Source organism: Pochonia chlamydosporia (assembly GCF_001653235.2).
Source record: "Pochonia chlamydosporia 170 chromosome Unknown PCv3seq00027, whole genome shotgun sequence".
Classification (NCBI taxonomy): Eukaryota; Fungi; Ascomycota; class Sordariomycetes; order Hypocreales; family Clavicipitaceae; genus Pochonia; species Pochonia chlamydosporia.
The window spans coordinates 135,509-157,245 of NW_019154062.1; the positions used below are offsets into that span (position 1 = coordinate 135,509).

The 21,737-nt window shown below is 49.2% G+C and overlaps 10 protein-coding genes across 10 annotated transcripts; 3 read left to right on the plus strand and 7 right to left on the minus strand.

Annotated features, from left to right (window-relative positions):
• Positions 1 to 169: 169 nt before the first annotated feature.
• On the minus strand, positions 170 to 1,118 carry VFPPC_11643 (hypothetical protein; the record flags this gene model as incomplete). The annotated part of the gene is made up of 4 exons (XM_018289766.1): positions 170 to 476; positions 530 to 608; positions 677 to 881; positions 948 to 1,118. The coding sequence occupies 4 exons, from the start codon at positions 1,116 to 1,118 to the stop codon at positions 170 to 172; spliced, it is 762 nt and encodes a 253-aa protein (XP_018136481.1).
• A 1,367-nt stretch (positions 1,119 to 2,485) lies between these two features.
• VFPPC_11642 (F-box-like domain-containing protein) lies at positions 2,486 to 3,463 on the minus strand (the record flags this gene model as incomplete). The annotated part of the gene is made up of 1 exon (XM_018289765.1): positions 2,486 to 3,463. One exon carries the CDS (start codon positions 3,461 to 3,463, stop codon positions 2,486 to 2,488), a length of 978 nt encoding a protein of 325 aa, XP_018136480.1.
• A 632-nt stretch (positions 3,464 to 4,095) lies between these two features.
• On the plus strand, positions 4,096 to 4,541 carry VFPPC_11641 (CVNH domain-containing protein; the record flags this gene model as incomplete). Its single annotated transcript, XM_018289764.1, has 3 exons — positions 4,096 to 4,252; positions 4,331 to 4,470; positions 4,524 to 4,541. The coding sequence occupies 3 exons, from the start codon at positions 4,096 to 4,098 to the stop codon at positions 4,539 to 4,541; spliced, it is 315 nt and encodes a 104-aa protein (XP_018136479.1).
• A 749-nt stretch (positions 4,542 to 5,290) lies between these two features.
• VFPPC_11640 (hypothetical protein) lies at positions 5,291 to 6,029 on the minus strand (the record flags this gene model as incomplete). Its single annotated transcript, XM_018289763.1, has 3 exons — positions 5,291 to 5,440; positions 5,494 to 5,809; positions 5,866 to 6,029. 3 exons carry the CDS (start codon positions 6,027 to 6,029, stop codon positions 5,291 to 5,293), a joined length of 630 nt encoding a protein of 209 aa, XP_018136478.1.
• Positions 6,030 to 7,881: 1,852 nt separating this feature from the next.
• On the minus strand, positions 7,882 to 9,804 carry VFPPC_11639 (GMC oxidoreductase; the record flags this gene model as incomplete). The annotated part of the gene is made up of 1 exon (XM_018289762.1): positions 7,882 to 9,804. One exon carries the CDS (start codon positions 9,802 to 9,804, stop codon positions 7,882 to 7,884), a length of 1,923 nt encoding a protein of 640 aa, XP_018136477.1.
• A 258-nt stretch (positions 9,805 to 10,062) lies between these two features.
• On the plus strand, positions 10,063 to 10,326 carry VFPPC_18188 (hypothetical protein; the record flags this gene model as incomplete). The annotated part of the gene is made up of 1 exon (XM_022429839.1): positions 10,063 to 10,326. The coding sequence occupies one exon, from the start codon at positions 10,063 to 10,065 to the stop codon at positions 10,324 to 10,326; it is 264 nt and encodes an 87-aa protein (XP_022284841.1).
• A 324-nt stretch (positions 10,327 to 10,650) lies between these two features.
• Positions 10,651 to 10,932, minus strand: VFPPC_16993 (hypothetical protein; the record flags this gene model as incomplete). Its single annotated transcript, XM_018294745.1, has 1 exon — positions 10,651 to 10,932. One exon carries the CDS (start codon positions 10,930 to 10,932, stop codon positions 10,651 to 10,653), a length of 282 nt encoding a protein of 93 aa, XP_018136476.1.
• A 1,238-nt stretch (positions 10,933 to 12,170) lies between these two features.
• On the minus strand, positions 12,171 to 13,343 carry VFPPC_11638 (NmrA family protein; the record flags this gene model as incomplete). The annotated part of the gene is made up of 4 exons (XM_018289761.1): positions 12,171 to 12,421; positions 12,522 to 12,806; positions 12,876 to 13,029; positions 13,089 to 13,343. The coding sequence occupies 4 exons, from the start codon at positions 13,341 to 13,343 to the stop codon at positions 12,171 to 12,173; spliced, it is 945 nt and encodes a 314-aa protein (XP_018136475.1).
• Positions 13,344 to 14,191: 848 nt separating this feature from the next.
• VFPPC_11637 (elongation factor 2) lies at positions 14,192 to 17,367 on the minus strand (the record flags this gene model as incomplete). The annotated part of the gene is made up of 5 exons (XM_018289760.1): positions 14,192 to 14,754; positions 14,803 to 14,890; positions 14,946 to 17,086; positions 17,140 to 17,276; positions 17,348 to 17,367. 5 exons carry the CDS (start codon positions 17,365 to 17,367, stop codon positions 14,192 to 14,194), a joined length of 2,949 nt encoding a protein of 982 aa, XP_018136474.1.
• A 1,980-nt stretch (positions 17,368 to 19,347) lies between these two features.
• Positions 19,348 to 20,846, plus strand: VFPPC_11636 (fatty-acid-CoA ligase; the record flags this gene model as incomplete). Its single annotated transcript, XM_018289759.1, has 2 exons — positions 19,348 to 20,511; positions 20,595 to 20,846. The coding sequence occupies 2 exons, from the start codon at positions 19,348 to 19,350 to the stop codon at positions 20,844 to 20,846; spliced, it is 1,416 nt and encodes a 471-aa protein (XP_018136473.1).
• Between the last annotated feature and the right edge of the window lie 891 nt (positions 20,847 to 21,737).

Here is a 21,737-nt window from a genome sequence, read left to right on the forward strand (position 1 = left end):
CAGAAGAGGTATCAGCATCTCGTATGGTGACACACAACTATGTAATAAACCCGATGGGATATTCAGATGGCAGCATTTCAAATGTCTTGCATAATTGTCTTCCGATGCAATACAAGGACCATGCTCAGGTTCCCAAAACACCAAAAGCGATGTTTTGTCAAGCCCTGCCTCATTTTGCATCTCGAATATAAGGCGGAGGTGCTTCCATTGGCACTGGGTCGGCTTCCTGGGCACTGCTCCATGTATTCGTATCATCAGAGCTCTGGGAGCTGTGGACTCGACCGTGGTCAGATGTCTGGCATCGGCTAGATGTGAGACACAGCGATGGAGCATGATCCTTAGCATCTGCGTCGGCTCTCTCAGAGTCATCTACATTCGCATGCTCGTTCCTGTTCCTGACCTCGTTGGAACGTCGACCTCGATTGACCGTGATGACCTGTCTAATTTCGAGGCCGATGGTGTATATGTACCCGAGTCTTGTCATTTGTGTAAGCATGACATCGAGGTTTCACTGTGCCAGGGAACCTACATGGAGAAAATAGCAAGCCAATAATCCAATTTCGGGATGGTACAATATTTGGCCCTTAGTGCATGTTCGGAAACTGAGTCTGGTGAACGGACAGTTAGTTCACCTGCTTTAAAAACAACAGAGGATGAATAACATCTCAACACTAACAAATAATACTCTCTGGACCACTAGCTACACCGTTACAATTCGATGGCAAGCCAGCCACTGCAAGGACAACAAGTGAGGGGATCTGCAGCCCAATACAATGGGCATCCATGACGATAAAGGTGATGAGGCATCCTCCATCTTGGTAGCCGGAGGCTCGTATTCCATTCCATTGCGCGATTACGGTGAGGATGAGAGTCACTCCGGCCTGATGGTGGAGGTGTCAATATACTTCCAGTCATGAATTAATTAGGCTGTTGCAGTGCATGCATACCATGATGATTGGGACGGTGACGGCACCACCGAATGAGGACCTATGGATCTTCAAAGCTGCGACAAGATATAAAGTACTCGCAATAATTACAGCAGCCACAACAATTTGTAGCCATCTGATCCATCCAAGGCTGACTAGTGAAAGCGTACTTGGGCCGTGTCGGTCTGCCATTGTGGTCATGGATGGCGTGAAGCAGCTGCCAGAGCTTGTACGATGACTTTAAGACTCGGGGAAACAAGAGGCTCAGGCCGAAAATTATATGCGTACCAGCTGGCTCCAAAATTCTGGCGTGCTTGGGACAGGGCAGGCTTAATTAACATCGTCCATCTTAACATGATCCATCGTCCCGGAGTTACAGCCATGCCACTTCTAGTGACACCAGAAGCATCTGATGCCGCGTAAGCCATGCAATGCATTTGGTGTTGGTTTTAGAGTGAGAAACGGATAACAGCCCTGGCTTATGCATGTCGGCGTCGTCCACATTCGGCAATCGATTCTAGGTGTGCGACCGCGCGACCGATCAGCAAGCGAATGCGAGCGGGAGTATAATTGGACTTGACGATTGGGCAGATAGTCCCAGCGCTGTAGCCAGGAAGAACTTGGCATTTCTCTTAAAGTCCTGACTATTGTCTAATTCTGTAGCTGTGCAACAACAACTTGACACATCATACCAGACACCAGACGCATGTGCATACGTCAAATGGGTCGACTGTGCCGTTGGCTCTATTCAGACCTCTATGGCTGTGGATAATAATTCTCGCAGATGTCATTCCAAACGCGCGTACATTACAGTTGAGTCGAAGGATTGCTAACAAGGAAGTCATGTAAAACGAGTATTGCGTGGCCAGTCTGATGGGACTGACAATTCACACGCAATGGTTTCATCTGTGACTCGTTGCCCTGCGAATTAGATATGCAGTTTACCATTTCTCCGCCGTCAGGTTTGCAATATAGAAACTAGCATAAAGGATTATATTTGAGAATCCAACATATTAGGATATGATCTCCGTATGGGACAAAGGCAACGTGTCCCCCCATTAGCAACGATTCCGAATATGTTCAAATCACCAATCACCGCAACTCCCTTTCCACTACATCGTCAACCTCCTCAGACTTACATGGCCCTTTTGTTGCCTATTACTGCTCTCGACATGCCAGCAAAGCCAGCGTGTAGAAGTACCGACGTATCAAACTTGGCCCGTCTTCCTATACCACGTGCCCTTGCAGCCCAACAAGCAGGCCACTCTAAGTTATACACAAAGCCAACCCTTATGCTTTTTCCCCTTAATACAATAGCTAATCAGGCTTTGCAATATATACCGCTATACTGCCTTCTTTGCATCTTTCCTAAGTGGCTTATAATGCAAGGCAAGGTGAAGTTTTCTGATTATCGCTTACAGAATATTAGTATAAACCACGGGTCGCATTCTATCGTTTCGCCACAAGAAGCGGTTAAATTTCTCTCAAGTATCGAAGCAGGATCTAGGATGCGCAATGCAAACAGATACATATTCAATTCGCTTCCAGTCACCTCGCACTCAAAACTGGCCAAATGGCCACTGGTCAAAGGCGGCCCTCTGCTCCTTCTCCTCAGCCTCTAGTCCAGGATCGTCGAAACCACAACATCTCCGCCAAAACGGCAGGCGAAACATGTCATCAACGTCTTCCATACCGTCCATAGATGTAAAAATTACCAAAACTAACTCGGCGCCGGCATCATACATGCTACCGCACTCTCCACAGGAATCATACCCCATGGTTCCAACGCGGCTTAGAAACTCGTCTCGTGTCACCTCCTGCACCCCGTGGAATACCTCAAAGCCAGCAACTTCCTTCCAGCGAACTCGTCGAAGAATCTCGTGATACAGCTCACCCATTCGCGGACCAAAGGGAGACATCATGGTTGTTGCGCTTCCCTTGGACGTTGTATCAGGGGAGTTTTGTGCAGCGTCACCAATCACTTCCCATCTAAGGCCGCAAGACCTTACTAGATCCTCATTAGGATGCTGAAATACGCCAATTTTTGTTACGGGGGGTTGCGCGACAAGCATGTTCCTCCACGTCGCCCCGGCTCTTCGCCACGGGCTATCTGCGTCTTCACCGCAAGCATATAGAGCTGTCCCACTAAACCGCCGTCTTGCATTGTCGAATTTGTCCGTCCCGAGAAGAGATCGTACGAAGCTGTTCAAGTCATCTGTGGACATTCCCGCTCTCCAATTGTCGAGCAGGCTCTGGTCAAACAACGTCGCCGGATCCTTGGCATGTTGAAACCAAGGCTGAAAGAGCTCGCCAAGCAGGGGATTCAGGTCCCGACGAATTTTCTCAGTCGGACTTGGACTTGGCAACGGAGCTGGTAGGAAGTACAGGTGTCGTTGTAGAGCGACCGAGGTCGTAATGGTTCTGTGCCACTTCTTGCAAACCTTTTGGACACTGGTGATAATTGGACGTATGTCTAGGTTGAGAAAAATAAGCTCCAGCAACTCCTCTGTTGCGAGAACTAATGGAATAGCATCCATTCTTCAAATTGAGCCCTAAAGAAGCGGTTTTAGTGGTTGTGAAGTGGAAACGGCCAAAATGTCATGATGTTTTGCTCTTTGTATCTGAGGTTTTAGCCAGGCAGCAGCCCTCTTGTGGGTCGAAATACATTGTAAGCACAAGGATCTTTGCTATTGACCATAACAACCATGCTGATAATGTACTGTACAGACCCAAGAGCCACAGTAAATTAGACCGCCAGACAATATATGCCTGGTATTCACCCCCAGCGCCGCCAGCCTACCGTTGATCAGTCATGCCTCACCTGGGCCAGCTTGAAAACAAACATACCGTAGCAATCTATCCAATTGTAACAAACCACGTACTATCCTAGCAAACATGTCATACCTGAGTTCCGTCTAATCATCGCAGTATAATGCCAGAAACGCAAATACCGTGTACGCAGTTGGACGAGGCACGTACTCGTACCCGCAATTTACTCATTGCATAGCCCAAGCTCCGAAGTACGACGATGCGGTAGGACCAGCTGCAGATAGTCATAGTCCTTGACACCCGAACCCCTCTCTGCATATAAAATGGTGGAGGTTCTGGTCTCTCGCTCTTTAAAATAGTGACCTCAATCTTCACTTCCGCCGCAATTGCGCACCACACAATGTCTTTCGTAGCAACTTCACAGAGCTTTTGGCTCGAAAACGGCCACATCCTCCATGCGCAGTGTCGAGATACTGATGGCAGCTGGAAGGATTCGACTATAGACTTGAATCAGTTTATAGGCAACAGTGACGGATGGTTCGTTTGGGATGGTGCCAGTAAGTTGACCTTACATATGCCTACTTTACTCTCCAGGCAGTCTTTCATGATATGCAAAGCTAACTCCAGCCTGTTAGACTTCTCTCGTTCTGCTCAGAATATCTCGCTGGACGGCCCAATGCTCTCGGCTGAGCTTACCACCCACGATGGGGGACACCGCGAGCGCCAGGGTCTGAATCTGAATGACCGGATTAGCAATAACAATGGCCAGTTGGCGGTGAGTCGTGTTGCCAAGTATACGTTTACTCAAGAGTCTGACCGAATACGCAGTACAACCGACAGACATGAGAGTTGAGATGAAACACTGGTTTAGTGCAGCTTCTTATTGGGGAATCCTTGATACGAATCAGTGCTGCTTACGGTTCAGAACAAACTTCAGAACTAGACCCTGTTCAGTCTGGGTTAGAGAAAGAACTGCGAATAAATAGACCCTGCTTGCCACAGCCTTATCCTGCTGACGACCGAAAACTCTGTGCCAACTCTGAACAGAAGCATTCCAATCCCATCGAATATCATCTCACCACATTCTCAGAGTTCCTCGACGCTTCGCCCTAAAATCGCCTACCTCCAACTGCAGTGAAACATCTTTGTTTGTTATCATCGAGATCCTTTTTTTCCGTGTCAAGATCCGTCCAACTGCTGGCGGCGCAGGCCTAACAACGCGAACCCCGTAACCAGTGCTCCAGCCGAGTTACAAACTCTACCCATGAACGTGGCCAGGAGTGGTTGACTTACATTGATCCGGGGCCTTTTATGCCAACGTATAAGTGTCTAGTCGTTACGTAGACGAATTCGAGAAATTTTCTTCACTCTAGAGCCCAGTCATGGAACATGTATACCCACTAGATTAAACTACAAGTATATTGACAACTAGCCAGGCATCTATAAAGTATCTAAAGCTAGGGAAAAAGGAATAAGACAACGAAAAGGAAGAGCTCTACAAGCTCTCACAGGCTTGTAAGCTTGCTTCTGCGGATGCCGCTTGTTTTGGGGTTACCAATGACAAGGTCGTGAGTGTCGGCCAAAAGCTGTGACTTTTAAAAGTCGACTTCTCCAAAGTGCGTGTTGAAAAATGAAGTAGTCACCCGAGTCCTTAAATAGGGACTGAAATAATCATAGCCCACGACAGCACCACATTTATCCACGAAAACAGTCAAAGCAACCTCTCCTGGGTACATCAGGCTCCACTACAAACAGAGTTAGCAATCACAATATAAGATAACCTTACATGACAACTTACCGAGGAAACCTTTTCCGTAAGAAACGGTCTCTCAACTAACCCCACAAACACTGCCTCGCGCTTGGTGAGAAAATCGCTTTCGATGAGGGGATAATTCGAATTCGAGTAGCCTTCCCACACGCTCGGGTTCTTTGGATCGAAAACATTGGTAAATATGTTGTTGACCAGCTCTAACCCGCCCACTGTTGTTTTGTTCTTAAAGTCAAAGATGGATGACGCGAGGGCAAATTCGTTGCCTGAATCAACGCGGACGCGTTGTTTCTTGGGGGAGTTGTACATGTAGCCAACTCCGATGTGACTGGTCTTGTTCGCATCCCTGTATTAGGTTAGAATGGGATATGGATTTGCGTAAAATAGGGAGATGGATTATACCATTTGTGCTGGACAAAGTGCGTCTGGAACTCGAATTTAACCTTGGGGGGCAGTGGTTCCTCAAATCCGTACGAGTACTCGACCATAGATGGCGGATATGGCTTGCATTCACCCGCTACGAGGGTAGCTGAGACGAAGCCGATAACAAGGCTGGAGATATGCATAATGATGGTTTAAGCTTGTTTAGATGATTGAAAGGAAAGACTGATTTGGATCGGAGGAAGTTATTCAATTGAAGAGTATATATACTTTTTAATCCTGCGCTTTGGCTTGAGGCATTCAATGTAATTTCTTACGATGACATACTTTGTTACGCGTCCATCTCTCCAATTACCTCAGCGCGTTTAAACACTTCTGCATTCAGCAAGATCTAATCTAATACGGTCTCATAGTAGAAATATGCCGTACAACATAATTGCCGATTACTGCTATTCGGCCAGCAGTTACGGAGTCTTGCCCAGCTAAATAGAGAATGTCTAATTGCGCCACTGAGTCTCAAACAGAATCCTGGCAAAGCGTTTAATTGTATCCCAAGTAGGCAACAAGACAAAGCCTCTTTCTTTATTTTTGTCCAAGGAAGCCCCGGTCCCTGGAAGAATGACTCGTGGGGGACCAGGGTTCGCTCGATTGCGCCTCGATTTTAATATGCTTACCCCTGTCACATCCACCTCCGACAGTGCATTTACAACATCTGTTGAAGACTTGAGATCACGCGGGTGGCAAGAAAAATTAAATCCGAGCACGGCGGTCCATCCACCCATGTTGCCCAACGTGCCCCCTTTTTCGAGCTCGAATTTGGATGCGGTATTTGACCATTTTGAGGCTTTTGACTTCCTTAATATTGAGGGATTTGAAGCCCGTCGCCTTCAATATAGCCGGCTTGTTGCAGAAGCTAGTATCGATATCTCAGTTTCTAATGATACAATTCGTTGGGCTCAAGACCTACATAAGCGGAAGGCACAGGTTGTTGACTGTCAATTCTAATCTAGCTGCTCGTTGGGTTTGGATATTCATAATTCGCCCTGGCCTTACTAGAGCCTAAGGACTGGTATGTTTGGGTTTCCGATGAGGGCATTTGGCTATGGTGATCAGGCACAAGCTCTTATAAAAGGGCCTACACGAGACCTTGTAGGAAATCTACAACGGACAGAGCCTCCTGAAACAGACGTAAAGAAGCTACATACCTGGGCTGCCATTGGATACAACTTGAAGAGCTGGCTTATTTGGTATGGGGTACTGTCAAATACAAAAGGTAAGATGGACCAGAGGACCTATATGAAGGTTATCTTGAAAGGTTAAAAGGGCTTAATAAAGCTAGTCATCAATTTATTCCTGAAGAAGATGGTGAGAGTGGCGATACGCCTGGTCAAGAATCCTACATGAGGCTGCAGGGAAAAGAACAGGCGGCAAGCTTCTTTAATTGCTCCCAAAGCCGGGATGTAAGTCCAACTAAAACTGCCTGGGGCCATTAAAGAAGAGGTAAAATAGCACCTCATTGGGACATAGTCTACAAATACTGCACCTGCTGAAGAACAGTGGATTTAATTGACAACAAATAAGTACATTAGAGATGCCACAGCAGCTACAGGATATAATGAAATTGGAAGGAAAACGTACAGCTTACTAGACCTTTAAGTAGCTACTGAATAATATTCTTCCTATTCAGATTTAGCTGCATTTGCGATAGTCGTGCCTATCCAATTCATACGTCATATGCCGCCGTGTTCGGAATTTTGCATTCCACGTGAAGATGTCCGAGCATCCTGTAGTTCAAGGCCGAATCAAATTAAGAGTGGTCTGGTGTGGTATGCTTTATGGGGAGGTGGCTTGTGGCTTCAAATATGTTACTTCTTCCCAGCTTCTGTTTTGGACTGGAGGCCCATGCATGACCAAGGGTATTAATATCTTGTCAGCATTTTGATGTCTGATAAAATAATTTGGCATAAAGGTAACTTCGCCCTTTGCAGCCCTACATATACGCATTAAATAGAACCCAAGTCAAAAAGCACCATCAGATCACCTATTCTGGCTCAAAATCACATCCGCAGCCTTCTCACCAACCATATACGTCGACAGCGCAGTAAACGTCCCCGGAATCCTAGGATACACCGACGCATCCACGACCCTCAGCCCCTTCACGCCCCTCACACGAAAACTCGAATCCAGAACAGCCATAGGATCGCCATCCGCACCGATAGGACACGTCGACGAAGCATGGTGACCCCAAGCCGTGTCCTTTGCATACGCCTCCACATCACTATCAGACTGGACATTCGCACCCGGCAAAACCTCATCCACCTTGACGAGCTGTCTCTTGAACGCGTCCCTCGCAACGCGAATAGCTTCCCGGATGGCCGTCAAATCAGACGCATAGTCCCCGCTTCCGGTGTCGAAGTAATTGTACACGATTTCAGGGGTGTCCAGGGGATCAGCGGACAGGAGCTTCACGTGGCCGGCGTTGTTGCGCGGGTGGCCCTTCAATATCGCCCATGTGAAGAGGTCGTGGTCGGATGTGATGTTGTAGCTGTACCCGGGGAAGTAGCCGCGGAAGTTGACGGGACCACCGAATATGAAGGCATCGTATTCACTTGCCTGCGAGGACTTCATCAACATAGCGGCAGCGAAGCCATTCGACACATATGTTCCTCTATCGCCGAGGATAGGATGCTGCCACCGGTCCAAGCAAGGATCAGGATCAGAGAAGGTACATCCCTTGAGAAACGTCCAGTCGGATGGGACACGACCCTGTACAGCAACCTCATAATGGTCCTGGAGGTTGGTGCCCACGCCAGGTAGATCCTTAACAACCTTGATGCCAAACTTGGTGAGTTCATCCGCTGGTCCCACGCCACTCAGCTTAAGAATCTGAGGAGAATTATACGTCCCCCCCGCAACAATCACCTCTTTAGAAGCAGTAACCGATCCCTTCGTCCCCTTTGCAGATTTCGACCTCGGACTCGCTTTATAAAGATACGCTCCGTCCAGAAACTCCACCCCCGTAGCACGCGGCGTATCACCCGTCTCATCAAACACAACCTTCGTAACGTGGCAGTTCATCCTCACATCAAGAGGATACTTCTTACTCCCATCCCAGTTCTTCGCGTCCCTCACAGCAACCACAAACTCTCGAGACCCAAATCTTCGTCCATTACCCGCAGACAGCGGAATCTGGAAATACCCGCCGTCCTTGTCGCGACTCGCCGAATCCTCATTCGCATCGCCCAGCAGAACATTCAACAAATTCGGCAGCAACTTTGTATAATTCCCGAGTGCGAAGCTCCCCCCCGTAATCATGCTCAGCAACTTCGGATCTTTCAACGGAATAGTCAACGGCGCGCGATCCGTGTCCAACCACCCATTATACCCATGCCCCCTCGCAAGCGGCAGCAAATACCTATTATTCTCCATCCTCACAAAGTACTTCCTCATATTATCCGGCGCCCACGAATCATCACCCGTCAACGACGCAATAAACTGAAAATCCGAGCGGTGCGGATAAATCGCCACCAACGCATTATGAGCCGTACACCCGCCCAATGTCCCCGTACGAGGATACAGCGTCCCCAGCATCTTGCTGCCAGCCGGCGGATTCAGGCCAGTGTATATCTTTCCCTCCGGCGTCTCATACGAGGTCTTGTAGTCGCGCGCCTGGCGGGCATCGTCGGCGTAGTGCCGCACGAAGAAGTTCCATGCGAGTTTCTCGTCTTCCGAGGATTTCGCAGAGTACGCTGGGACGGTGTAGTTGGGGTTGTTGCCCTGGTCGTCGCCGGCTTCGATGAGGAGGGTTTTGTGGCCGGCCATGGCGAGGCGTGCGGCGAGGGGGCCGCCGCCGGCTCCGGATCCGACGACGACGTATTCATAGCCGCTGAGGGTGACGGCGTGGGCGAGTGAGGTGAGGATGGTGAAGCCTAAAAAGGCTGTTTGCCATGAGGGATACATGACGGCTTGGTGTTCACCAGACTCGGGGATTCTCAGACGGACGACATCACTGGATACATATACAAATGCCAGCTGGTAAGCAGCTAAGCAGTTTAGCTCCTTGGTTACTGCTTAAAATTAAGAGCGATCCATCAACATGCCTGTTCTGTTGCCCCGTTCGTCCGCAAGGGTATCTTAATCGGGGGTTAAAGGCCGTTCTGCATTCCGTTCCCCAGTTCTCCGTAGAAAATAGTAAACCCGCTTAATACTAGTCTGTTAATGACGAGGACATGGTCAAATGCAGGCTCCAACACCCAGTACGGCATCATCCACCGGCACTTCTTCACCTCCGACCTCACCTTCACCAAGCTCGATCCAATACTACCTAGTCAGTTTAGTCCAACGGATGGCCACTTGCCGATGCTAGTATCCCAATTAGTCTACCAAAGGATGATTGATCACTCAATCACAAGCTTCTGTTGCATTTCTATTCCGCCCCCAACGCACCAAAGATACACTGCCTCGGCTATGCAGCCATCATAGACAAGGATCATCGCCAGCAATTTACCACTTCTGCCCATCTTTCACCCGCTCTTCTGTCTTGGACGCCAACGACGCCAAACCTAAGCGAACTCAACTCAAGCAGGGGTTGTTTGTTCCCTTTCCTCCGCCATTGATACTCCCTGCAAGTCCCAACCCTGCTAGTGTTTGCGGGGTTCAATTACAAAAATTGGGGAATCCAGTTCCCGTCAGATTACAAAATACTGCAAGAATCGTGTCCGTCTTGTATGCGGAGTGAATTCCGACATTGTCTCACTAACAAGAGTCAGTCAATCGCAGAGAATTAATTAAGCCTCCCGATATATGTCATCCGCGGGCCGGAGCACGGGATAGACTGTGCCGCAGACTGACGTTTGTTCCTATCGCGTTTAATTTGTCCAGGTGAATGGATGCGGAGTCAGGGCGGTGGCAACAAGATTTGAACCAACTGGCACATTTGGGAAGATCTGGACGGAAGCTCATTGACGTAACACAACATCTAACCAAGTTGCTGCATGTAACATTTGGACGACTACGAGACGGCTGAATCGTGTTGGGTGCTACTTGCGAGTGGCGCATTGGCTGCAGGTCATTAGCTGCAGCGGACATGGAACCTAGAATGTGAATTTGTTGGTCGCTGTTCAATAGACTGTGAAGGTCTCATTCACTTACAACCTAAGTTACCTACCCTAAGCAACAGAACAACCCCCTTGGTTGCCTTACTTGGCCTTGTCAAATTAGCCAATCGTTATAACCACCGGCACCACGAGATGTAGGGTAAGGGTTACCGGGCGTAAGGTGATGTGTTTGGGTGGGAGATGTATTATTTATCCAGCCAGTTCAACATCACATAGAGCGTGCCCAGACACCCTTCCATCACCTGACATTTAAATGCTACAGATGTCCCTGAAAGAAACACGTGCCACGTGCCTGTCCGGCTGAGCAATTTGCCAACCCCTCATTTGAACAGCAATGTGAAATTGATCCTGCTTAGCTTGGCCTTTTTAATATCCAATCTTGGAACCTTAGCAGAATGAAGATTACGATTACCCTCTGGGCAGCCACAGTTGGACTGGTACTGGCGAACCCGGCTATATTTGCAAATTCGGACCAGAACTTAAGCAAACGATGCGTTGGCGTTGGCGGCACTTGTCATTGGAGTTACGAATGCTGCTGTGGCGGCAATGGTGGCTGTAATGGCGGTACCTACTATTGCAGTTGTGTTTACGGCAGCGGCGACAACGGTGTTTGTGGCGAATGTGGCTAAGATCTGGCGGGTTTTGGTACCAGACTCTTCAATTTGATACGATATGGCAAGGAAGCCTCGGCCGTTGTATGGAGTTCTCTACTGGAGTTTAAGCTCGGCCGGCCGTTGGCGGGTTTCCATGGATGCGACTTTCTGTTGAATTCGAGAAATAAATAAACGTTTTGCTCCCCCATCAAAAAAATAAAAAATAAAATGATATAAAAATAAAACAAGTAACTATCACACTTTTATTTTAGATGTAGCAAATGGATATCGAAAGGACACAGAGGATGGCCTTCATTATAGCTGTGGGGAGAAAGGATAGAATCTTCAAAATGTTGCGAAATTGTCTTGTTGGCACCCGTGCATGCAGATGAGACGAACCTTCCAGGACTTGTGAAGAACCTTACTCTCCAGTCATTTCATCAGGTTACAATAGTCTGGTGGGGAAATCCTAGTCACCGTCCTTCAACAGGACGGAATTTACAATTTAATCCAAGGATGGCCCACGGGAACTTGTTACAGCCATTGGAGTATATCCATCTATTCTATCAAGTCTGAATGTATTTCATGACGTTGGGGGAAAGAAGAGCAAATATTCTCAGGTTGAAAAACTCCTGCCAATAAAGCGCTCCAGCGACATGAGTTCTGAAGAAGCTTCCCCCTGGGCTTCAGCTACCGCAGCCTTGAGCTCCCTTGCCATGGTCAGATCGTTAGGCGTCCCGTAGTACAAGCCACCTGAGAGCTGGCAAAATCCAAACATGTTCTTGACTGCCTGGGCGGTTTGGTCCCCACTGGTGTGAAATGTTGTCCAGTCTTCGACGACAACGTAACGGCTCTTCTTCCCAGTCACTGCAAGTTTATTAGATCCAGAACACACAAGCGAGCATTGAGCACTAATTCTTGCCTTTTTGAAAAGTCTCCACAAGCTGGGTTGCAGTAGCGCTCTGACTGAAACCCTGGATAAACTTCTGATGGTACTTGTGAGGGTCGAGAAACACGCCGTGCACGAAATCGCCGTAATCGTCTGCAATAGCTACAAAGGGAATTTCTTCGTTGCCTCCCCATCGCGGGCATTGGAAGGTAAGATATCCCTCCTCGTCGGGGTACAACGCGAATCCACCGACAATACGAGCCATGCCGTCGCGCATCAGGTTCTCCATATACCAGCCAGCACTGACGATGGTAACGGAGTCGAAGTTCTTAGACTTGGCATATTCACCTACAAGATATTTTTCTATTACGAATAGATCAGTTCGCATTTTCGTCGGCATCAAGGTCCAAAGCCATGCAGGTACCTACTAACCTTCGAATATCTGGCTGGAAACAGAGCCGTTTGTAATCTTGGAGCTGGACGGCAAACCACTATAGACAAAATGTTTCACGCCGGCCTCTACTGCGGCGTCGACGATGATCTTTCCCACATCAGTGTCGGAAGGGCCATCGACGTCCGTAACAGCCTTTGAACAGTATTAGCACGGGATATTTGCAGCAGAATTGACTTTTAAAAATGGCCTACAGGATCTTCAGAGTTGGTGTTGGCAAACACACCCCAACTTCCCTTGAGCGCCTCAACAACTTCGTCTTTTCTAAAACAGTTGGCCTGCCTCATCTCCACACCTCGAGCTGCCAGGGCCGTAGAGCTGCTTGACCGCACATCGCGAGTGATGCCGCGAAGAGTGAAGGTGCCTCTCTTGTTCTTTAGAATAGAGTTGATCAAGCTGCCACCCTGAGATCCAGTGGCCCCGAAGACAGTGATGAGGTTTGTGGACATTTTTGAGAGTTGTCAATGCAGTTCGTGTCTATGGCGGATTGTCCAAATCGTCTGGTCTGGTACGCTCACCAAGGCTACATATATATATCGTCTGATTTGGCACCACTGAATGGGGCTGTCAAACTGACTTGACAGGTCTATGTCTGGTGTGCCGACAGATGTGCCGAGTAATATTAATAATAAGTTGCAGCGCGAATAGAGAATTTGTGGCGTCACATACAGTAACTGACCGATTTTGTTCTTTTTAAACTTTGCCGACTACCGCACGTTTAACATGGAGCATGTTCGGCTGTCGGTTCTCAAGGTAGGCGACCAGACGTTGATGTCGGGCGACATATTGTGCTCTAAGATGCTGTGGCTCTTAACCAAGAATGGCCATGGAACGTCTCCAAAGTATCAATTGATCCCAGTTAACTAGTAGCATCTACTGGCTAACAATTGCTTACCCATCTTGCAAGCTTTCTCCGCCATATTGTCTCTTCACTGGCAAAGGACGAAGGTTATAGCGGCAAGGCCACTAAACCTAGTACGGTCTTAGCCACAGGCCATCTACAAAGGTAGAACCATGGACCGCCGCACCGCATCTCACCAACAAGGGAAACAGCACGGAACAAGAGTTAAGATTCCCAAATTATTAGTTGAGTGAAATGAAGGTCAGTCGGCGGTAATACGTATTGCCCATCCAAGGACCATCAATGCTAGTGGGCAACTACTAACCACTGAATTACCACGCATCTTCACAATTCAGACCAAAACGTGCTAGAATTTGCAATATCCCTTGCACCAGGACCATAATACACGTGCCCTATATCTACAAAACCGCCCAACGCCCTTGTACAAATCCCTTCCTACGCATCCAACATCCCACTCTCCATCAAACTCTGATAAAACTCCGGCTCCAGGAACGTCTTGACGCTCACATCCTCACTCAATCCCTTCCTTCTTCTCGTCTTAAGCACAAAATCCCTAGCCGTTGCCTGCGCCGACGCCGGCTGCAACGGCCGAAGAATCTGCTCCCTGTCCAGCGGATCGCCCGGCACGATGCTCCAGTTGTCAAAGACCAAGCTGACCATGGAGCTGCCCTGGGTCTTGATCCGCAGGTCTGTCTCGAATCCAAAGCTGTCAATCACGGGAATCAGACCGTTGACACGGTAGAGAGGCGTGCCGGCGACGGGCCCGTCAGATAGGACGTGACCGCGGCGCCTTGATAATACGTTATATACTTCGGTGTGTGAGTCTTCTGGCCCGGTTACTGATACGGCGTAGACGGGTTCCATGAGCCGCGGCGATGCCATGAGGAAGGATGAGTAGCATGCGCGTCGTGATGTAGGGATTATTTGGCCGCCGCCTCGGAAAATTGCCTCTCCAGCTAATAATACGTCTGTGACCTTGAACTTGGTATTTCGGATGGCTGTGAAAGTCAGCACAAGTCTCATATATGGTAAGAGGGGCAACTTACGTTCTTCGCAAAGAGGTCCTTCTCTGGTGGCCCAGCTGAATCCCTGTCGGATCGACTCCTTGACAGTGTTGAGAAGTTTCTTGTCAACCTGCATTTCGTTAGCTATCTAAGAACAAGAAAGACGCGCATGATAGGAAGCTCACCTCTGTAGGCAGAGTGTCATCTTGGAGAATATTTGGCCCCATGTCATCCGGTCCAAACGCCCAAATGCTTCGCGCAGCAAGTTTATCCCAGCCGTGATTGTCTTCAAAGAACTTGGCCGTCTTTCGAATGGGATCCCGAATCTTGACTGCACCAGTCTCGATATCTGTAGAGATGCCCTTCTCTAATTGCTCTGCAACCATGGTAATTTTGTTCTTCTTGTTCGGTGTGATGGCATAGCACTTGGTGGCCGATGTCTCCACCACCGTCTCGCAGAATCGTGTCACAGGATCAGACACTTTAATGTCCATGTCGGCGTACAGTCTTCTGAGATCGTGAAGCACACAATCCATGTACAGCTCACCCGTTCCGAGGATGACATGCTCGCCAGATTCTTCCACCTTTGTATCCAGAAGGGGATACGACTTTTGCACCTTTCGCAGGCCGTCCAACATCTTTGGCAGTTCTGATGGGTTGATCGGCTCCACGGCAACCTTGAGAACAGACTCGGTAAAATGGGTAACAGGCTTAAAAATGTACGCGTCTTCCCCGTCATCAAACTTGGCTGCCACAATTGTTGCCGACTTGACTATTGAGTTGTCCACGCCGCTGAGTAGGACCAAGCTGCCTGCTGGAACTCCGTCTGTGGGAATGTTGTACCTCGTCTCCCCGATAAAGACTTCACCAATAGTGGCCATGGTCATATCTTCTTCATCGTCAAGCGAATAGCCCTCTCCAAGCACACGTACTGACATGCCAGGCCGAGCAGTGCCACTCAGCACTCGGCCAAACGAGTAAAAGCTCTTGGCGTCCGACGTGTTGAACAGCTTGGTGATGTGAATTACTAGCGGGCCATCTTGGTCACATGCCTTCATTGACCCTGCAATCTTGCTGTCCAGCGGTCCGGTATATGCACGCTCCAAGAGTCTTTCCGCGCCTTCAATCGGAGAAGGAACATGTCGAGCAATCATGTCAACAAACCCTGTTGATGGGCCAAAGAACTGCTGGCAAACAGCCTTCAGAATGTCCTTGGCATCAGCCTTAAATTGCGCTGGTTTCAGCTGTATACCCAGCGACGCCAGCACAAGCTTCAAGTCTTCAGGGCTATCGCTGATGGAGTGCGTAAACAGTTTGTAAATAGGTTCGAGAACAAAGTGAACAAATGATCGTGTGGCTCGCTCTTCGACGGGTTTTCGTGTGAATGATCGCTTTTTAGGATTGAAGTAGACGTCACCCCATAATCTCCTGGCAAACTCTTCGGTGTTTATGTCTCCGTAGGTATCGGTGTACATCTTGGCAAACGACGGGAGGGTGAAGCACCAGCCCAGGTCGGTACAAGAAAAGAGAACATTGCCCTTCTCAGGACTAATTCGCTTCTCGGTAGCTTTGGTAGGCGCGGTGTTGGTAATGACCGTGTTGACTTCCTCAATGACGTGCTTGAGCTTGAAATAGGCGTCCTTGGGTGGCAGCTTGAGCTCCAAAATCAACCGGTCCATTTTGTTGATAATCAACGTCAGGGGAATATTTTCCAAAACGGCATGTTTGATGATTTGCTCCGTGTTGACCTGTACGCCCTCTACCACATCCACAACCAAGCACACACCGTCCACTAACCGGGCAGCAACTGCGACTTCATCGACAAAGTTGACGTGGCCAGGGGTGTCGATGAGGTTGACCAAATGGGACTTGCCTTTCCCGCTTTGCAGGACTAGACTCATTGGTGAAGACTTAATTGAGACCCCCCGTTCGCGCTCCAGTATGTGAATGTCTGTGTATCGCAGCTTTTCGTCGCGTTTTCGCCCGCTTCGCTTATCGAGTTTCTTTGCAATATCGTGTGTCTCCAGAACAAGCATGTCAATGAAGGATGTCTTGCCATGGTGCAAATGGCCTGCTAGTGCAACATTTCGGGTTTGCTCGGGAAAGTTCATGAGGTCTGTCATGAATTCGCGGTCGAAAAATACTGGCGGCAGGTCCCCCTCCTCAATGTTGAACTTCTTTTGCTCGATCGGGGCGATGATGGGCTCGCTGAGAGGCTGCGCATCCTCCTCTTCCACGCGTGTCTCGACATCTTCTCCATATGTTTGCTGGGCGGTCGGGTAGTACTGTTTGTCTTCGTGGAGGACAACGGCGTTGGAAGGGCCATCTATCTCCCTTGTAAGTATGAAATGCCGGTTGGGGTGGTCGTCTTGAACAAACCGTCAATTTCCATGAGCTCCTCTCCCGTCACTCCTCCAGTCTCCTCAAGCTCTTCATCGTAGACATAGTCAGCCGCCTCGACACCCGCCTCAGACGCCTCCTCCGACTCTACCTCCTCGCCGATAAAGTTGCCGAATCTATGAGCTTGTCAGTCCCAGGCGGAGCTTGCTAGCACAACAATGCAGCTGAGGGTGGGTGAATTGCTTACTCGTCGTAGAGATCATCCATCGTTGATTTCGGCAGGGTGCAAGCGCCTGCGATTAATCGACGGTCGGCGCGTTCTGCTCGTGTTGATATGATACGGGTTCGTCGTGCTGCTGCTTGACTTTTTTGCGACAGATAGCTGCTGCATCACGTGTGGGTTATCTTATCGGTTGCGTTTGGTGGTGGACTGGAGGTGGGGCGTTGAATCGGTGCCTGCTGGCTGCATGTGGAGACAAAGTTCTGGTCTGCTAGAGATGGAGATGGAGAGATGGAGTCTTTGCACCTTCAACAGCCATGCATAAAAGTCAAGAACAAAATCGATGACATTTACATGGTGATTTGTCTAGCTAATTTGCAGAGGAGACCACAAAATCAGCACGGAAAATAATTGCTCGTTTAATCTCCTACGATGTTTTAGGCGGGACATTCACTTTCTGCAATGGATATGTCTGGTACGCCCTAGAAATACAATCACAAAGGCACCAGGCGAATCTACCACTTAGTTAGTCACTGATAAAACATCACATCTAAGCTACGAGAATGAGCGATATCGCAATTTATTGTTCGTCATGCTATATCATGTCCCGTCTAGTTTAAGTCCCACGGCGACCCTTTATCTTCCCAGACAACAACTGTCCCAGGGTAGGACACAATCCAATAAATCGCGACTAACCAGACACGCGGACACCCTCAATGGCCCAGCAGCTGTACGGTCGGGTTTGTCTGGCCCGTCGTCAAGTTTGGGATTTCTGGACAAGGTCACTAGACTATTTGCCGAAAAAAATTCTTGGTAACCTGGTGAGCTCAAACCGTGACATGTGAAGTCACACATAACAGTCGTAAGAATTCCGAGTGCTTTACTCGTTCAAGCAACGAGGTAACTTATGTTCCCAGATACTTTACTGATACAAGACAAGCTAGTATTAGCTACTCGCAACTCATTGCCGGGTAAACACTTTCGCAGCCCAAACCAACTCAACCCTTGCACATCACACTAACAGGACAGCATCTGGGGTTAACACCACATGCAGACTGGTGAAACATGGATAGGATGACACTAAACAACTCGAGCGATAACCCTTCAACACCAGGAAGACCAAGAACCATTGTCTTCTGGAACAAGACGTTTGACTGCGCGTGGATTGCAGTCCCCTTAGTTCTAGTTTAACTCAATCGCATTTTGACAGGTATACCTGCAATAGCCATGAAATACAGCTTAAGGAGGTAATATATCGATCGGCCAGCCTGCAACAGATCCAGTTGGCTGATGTAGTAGTGGCGTCCACCTCCGCAGCCTAATGACATGTGCTCTCGGCGATCGGCTTGCATGTAGTTTCGTTGCATGTGCATCTCATCCGTTTAACTAGAGAACCAACATACTATTTGGGCTGGGGTTGAATGACATCCGCGGTACGGGCGGCCTATACGACATGCAGGTTGGCAGTTTTAAATTCGGCTGCTTCCTGGTACATCATGCACATATCTGTCTCTGTGCCTCCATCCAACTCGGTCTCCCGGGTCCAAGCGAACATTTCCTATGCCCTACTAATACTTCAGCCAAATTGGAGTCGTACTCACAAACCACCTTAACAGATGTGTCCGGCAAGATTATCGGAAGTTGATGCCCGGCCCGGCAAACCCCTCCACGTAAATTCCCTATGGACGATTCTGCAGCGCGGATATGAAATCGACCCGAACCAGATCGCACTGATAGCTCCAACTCAACCACCTAATCTTCTTGAAGGGCTGGTAGGGCCACCAACCTCATCGCCCCGACATGTCACTATATCTCGCCATCTATACCTACGGCGAGTCGCATCTCGCTGCACGCGTCTGATCAGCAAGTTGCTGCTACCTGCTCCATCGCTTGGATCCAGTCTAGTCTGGTCGTTTGCTCAACTGCGGTGCGCAGCCTTCCGGCTTGGATCGGTCCTAGACTCCCATGGTATACCACGACGGTCAAATCTCCTTGTTATTGTCCCAAGCTGCGCTGAATGGGCCCTGATGCTGTGGGTGTCCGCACTGAAGTATTACACGCTTGTGACGCTTGATGTTGCTGTGCTGAAGACTGGTCAAGAAGAGACGCTCCAGAATTATATTACGACGCTTAATCCTTCGATCGTTGTGGTAGCAAGCCAAGATGATGCCACAGCTGTTGACCGGGCTCGAAGTGATAGCCAAACTAAGCAGAATCATTTCTTGGGCATAACCCTTCAGCCTCTGGCAAAGCGACAACCAAACTGGACAAGTATGCAGGAAATCTGCAACCAAAAATTTCCAGAAAATTTAGATGCCGGCCCTATGCCACCCGAGGACCCTGATCGAGTCGTCATGATCGTCTTTACAAGCGGCACATCGACCGGTATACCAAAAGGCTGTGTGTGGACGGTTCGAGATCTCATGCGCCCATTGACTGCGGCTGCTGGGCTTCCCCTTTTGAGAGGCCCAGCTGTGCTAGTCAACACAAAGAGCTCCCAAAGCATGGCACCATGTTTGCTGTACTCAACATGGCATTCGGGGAATGCAGCCGTACTCGCGGGGGGAAGTCTCAACGTGTCGACCACTATATCAACAATAGCTCGCTGCAGACCTATAGGCACAGCGTTATATCCACACACGGTAGATTTGGTGACAGAGCATGCGGGCTCTTCTCCCGACAAACTCGCATCAATCAGGTTCTTGCTTGTAATTGGGTCGGTTACGACGGTTGAGAGTATCAGAAGGGCTCAGAGAGTTTTCCCACGAGCCAAGATCGTCGCAAGTTATGGCATGACCGAAGCGGCAGGTATGTTCGGGTGGCCACGGGGTCCGCCTTCAGTGAAAACTATGCCGGAGTACAAAGGCATTGCTTCCTGTGGAATGTCACTTCCAGGCGCGAAACTCAGAATACTCAATGAGCAGGGCAAAGTTGTTGCACGGAACGAAATCGGAACTCTACATCTCTGTGGCGATAGGATCGCGAGCGGATACCTGACCAGTACCGGCTTGAAGTCATTCTATAACGACGGCAACGACCGGTGGTACAATACCGGCGACTGTGCAGTTCTGGACGAACAGGGGCGAGTCTTTATTCTAGGTCGATATGATAATATGATTCGGAGGGGCGGCATGACCATCGCTCCGGCGACCATTGAGAACGTATTGATGAAGAAGTTCCCTCGACATACTGTACGTGGTTGCACTTTAGTCGCCCTCGACGTTGACTATTTCGTTAGAAACGGAGAGAATCATTGCACTAACATGGTGCTCAGGTGGTCGTCATAGGAGTCTCTATGCCTAAGAACCAGGAATTGGTTTGTGCAGTCTTCCACAAGCCCGTCCGGGACCACGGGGAAGTGAATGACCTTGTTGTGAAAGAACTGGGGTATGACCACGGCCTCGACGATGTTTTCGATCTCCCGCAACTGGGATTGACAGATTGGCCGTACACCGTGGTGGGAAAGTTGTCCATTGTCGACGTGAGGCGCATCGTCACCGAATACCTGGCATCACAAAAGGCGTGAAGACACAGAGCCTGCCACTGGGTTGGACAGCTAGCTGTGCATGACATTGGCCGCGATGATTCCACGTTGCCTTGTGGGAGCAGGAGACATGGTGCTTGATCCGGTACCGTCGCTGCATCCACCTTATTGGCCTTTCCAGGCTCGTCAATGACAGTGAGCGCCGTTTGTGAGCTGTTTGCCTTTTTGCCGCAGGCTCAATGGTCATGCAATCTTAATCCTTTGCTAGTGCGACATGATGATTGTCAAGCTGCGAGGCGGCGCCATTGCCAATGACCCTGTCGCAGGCTGGGCGAACAGACATCGATGTTGGTTTAGAGACACCCTCAGACACTGAACAAATTATTTAGCTAGGAGAGGGTTGTAGAGTAGCCAATGGTTCTTACCTCGTCATGGGAGTCTTACAAATCAATGACTTGGAGCCCTCAGAGATGTTGAGCACCCCCAGAGGATTCACACAACAACATTGACGACAGCTTGTAGGCATCTAGGGACGCCGTCTGCAGATGTTGTCAATGTAATGTTGCTTGATGCGAGCTGAAGCAGTTCGTGCACAGCCACAATGGCCTGATGATGATGAAATGTCTCTGGGGCCGCGTCAGTGGTAATCTCAACAATCTCAGCCAGAATCTGTTCAGGGTCCTGATGCTTGCAAAGAACAAGCTGGATAGAGATACGCCACGAGGCTCAGCACATCAAACCAAGCACAATGATTACTGAACGACACCTCGGGCCCCCAAGCAGAGACGTTGCACCCTGAAGCGCCAGGGGTTCAAGGCTAAATGGCGATTGACATGGCGGTTTCTGGATCACCAACCAGAGATTGGTTCGTTGTCTGGTCAAGTTGGAACATTGAAATTGTTGACTGCCGACAGCGGCGTATTTAGTGGAGCG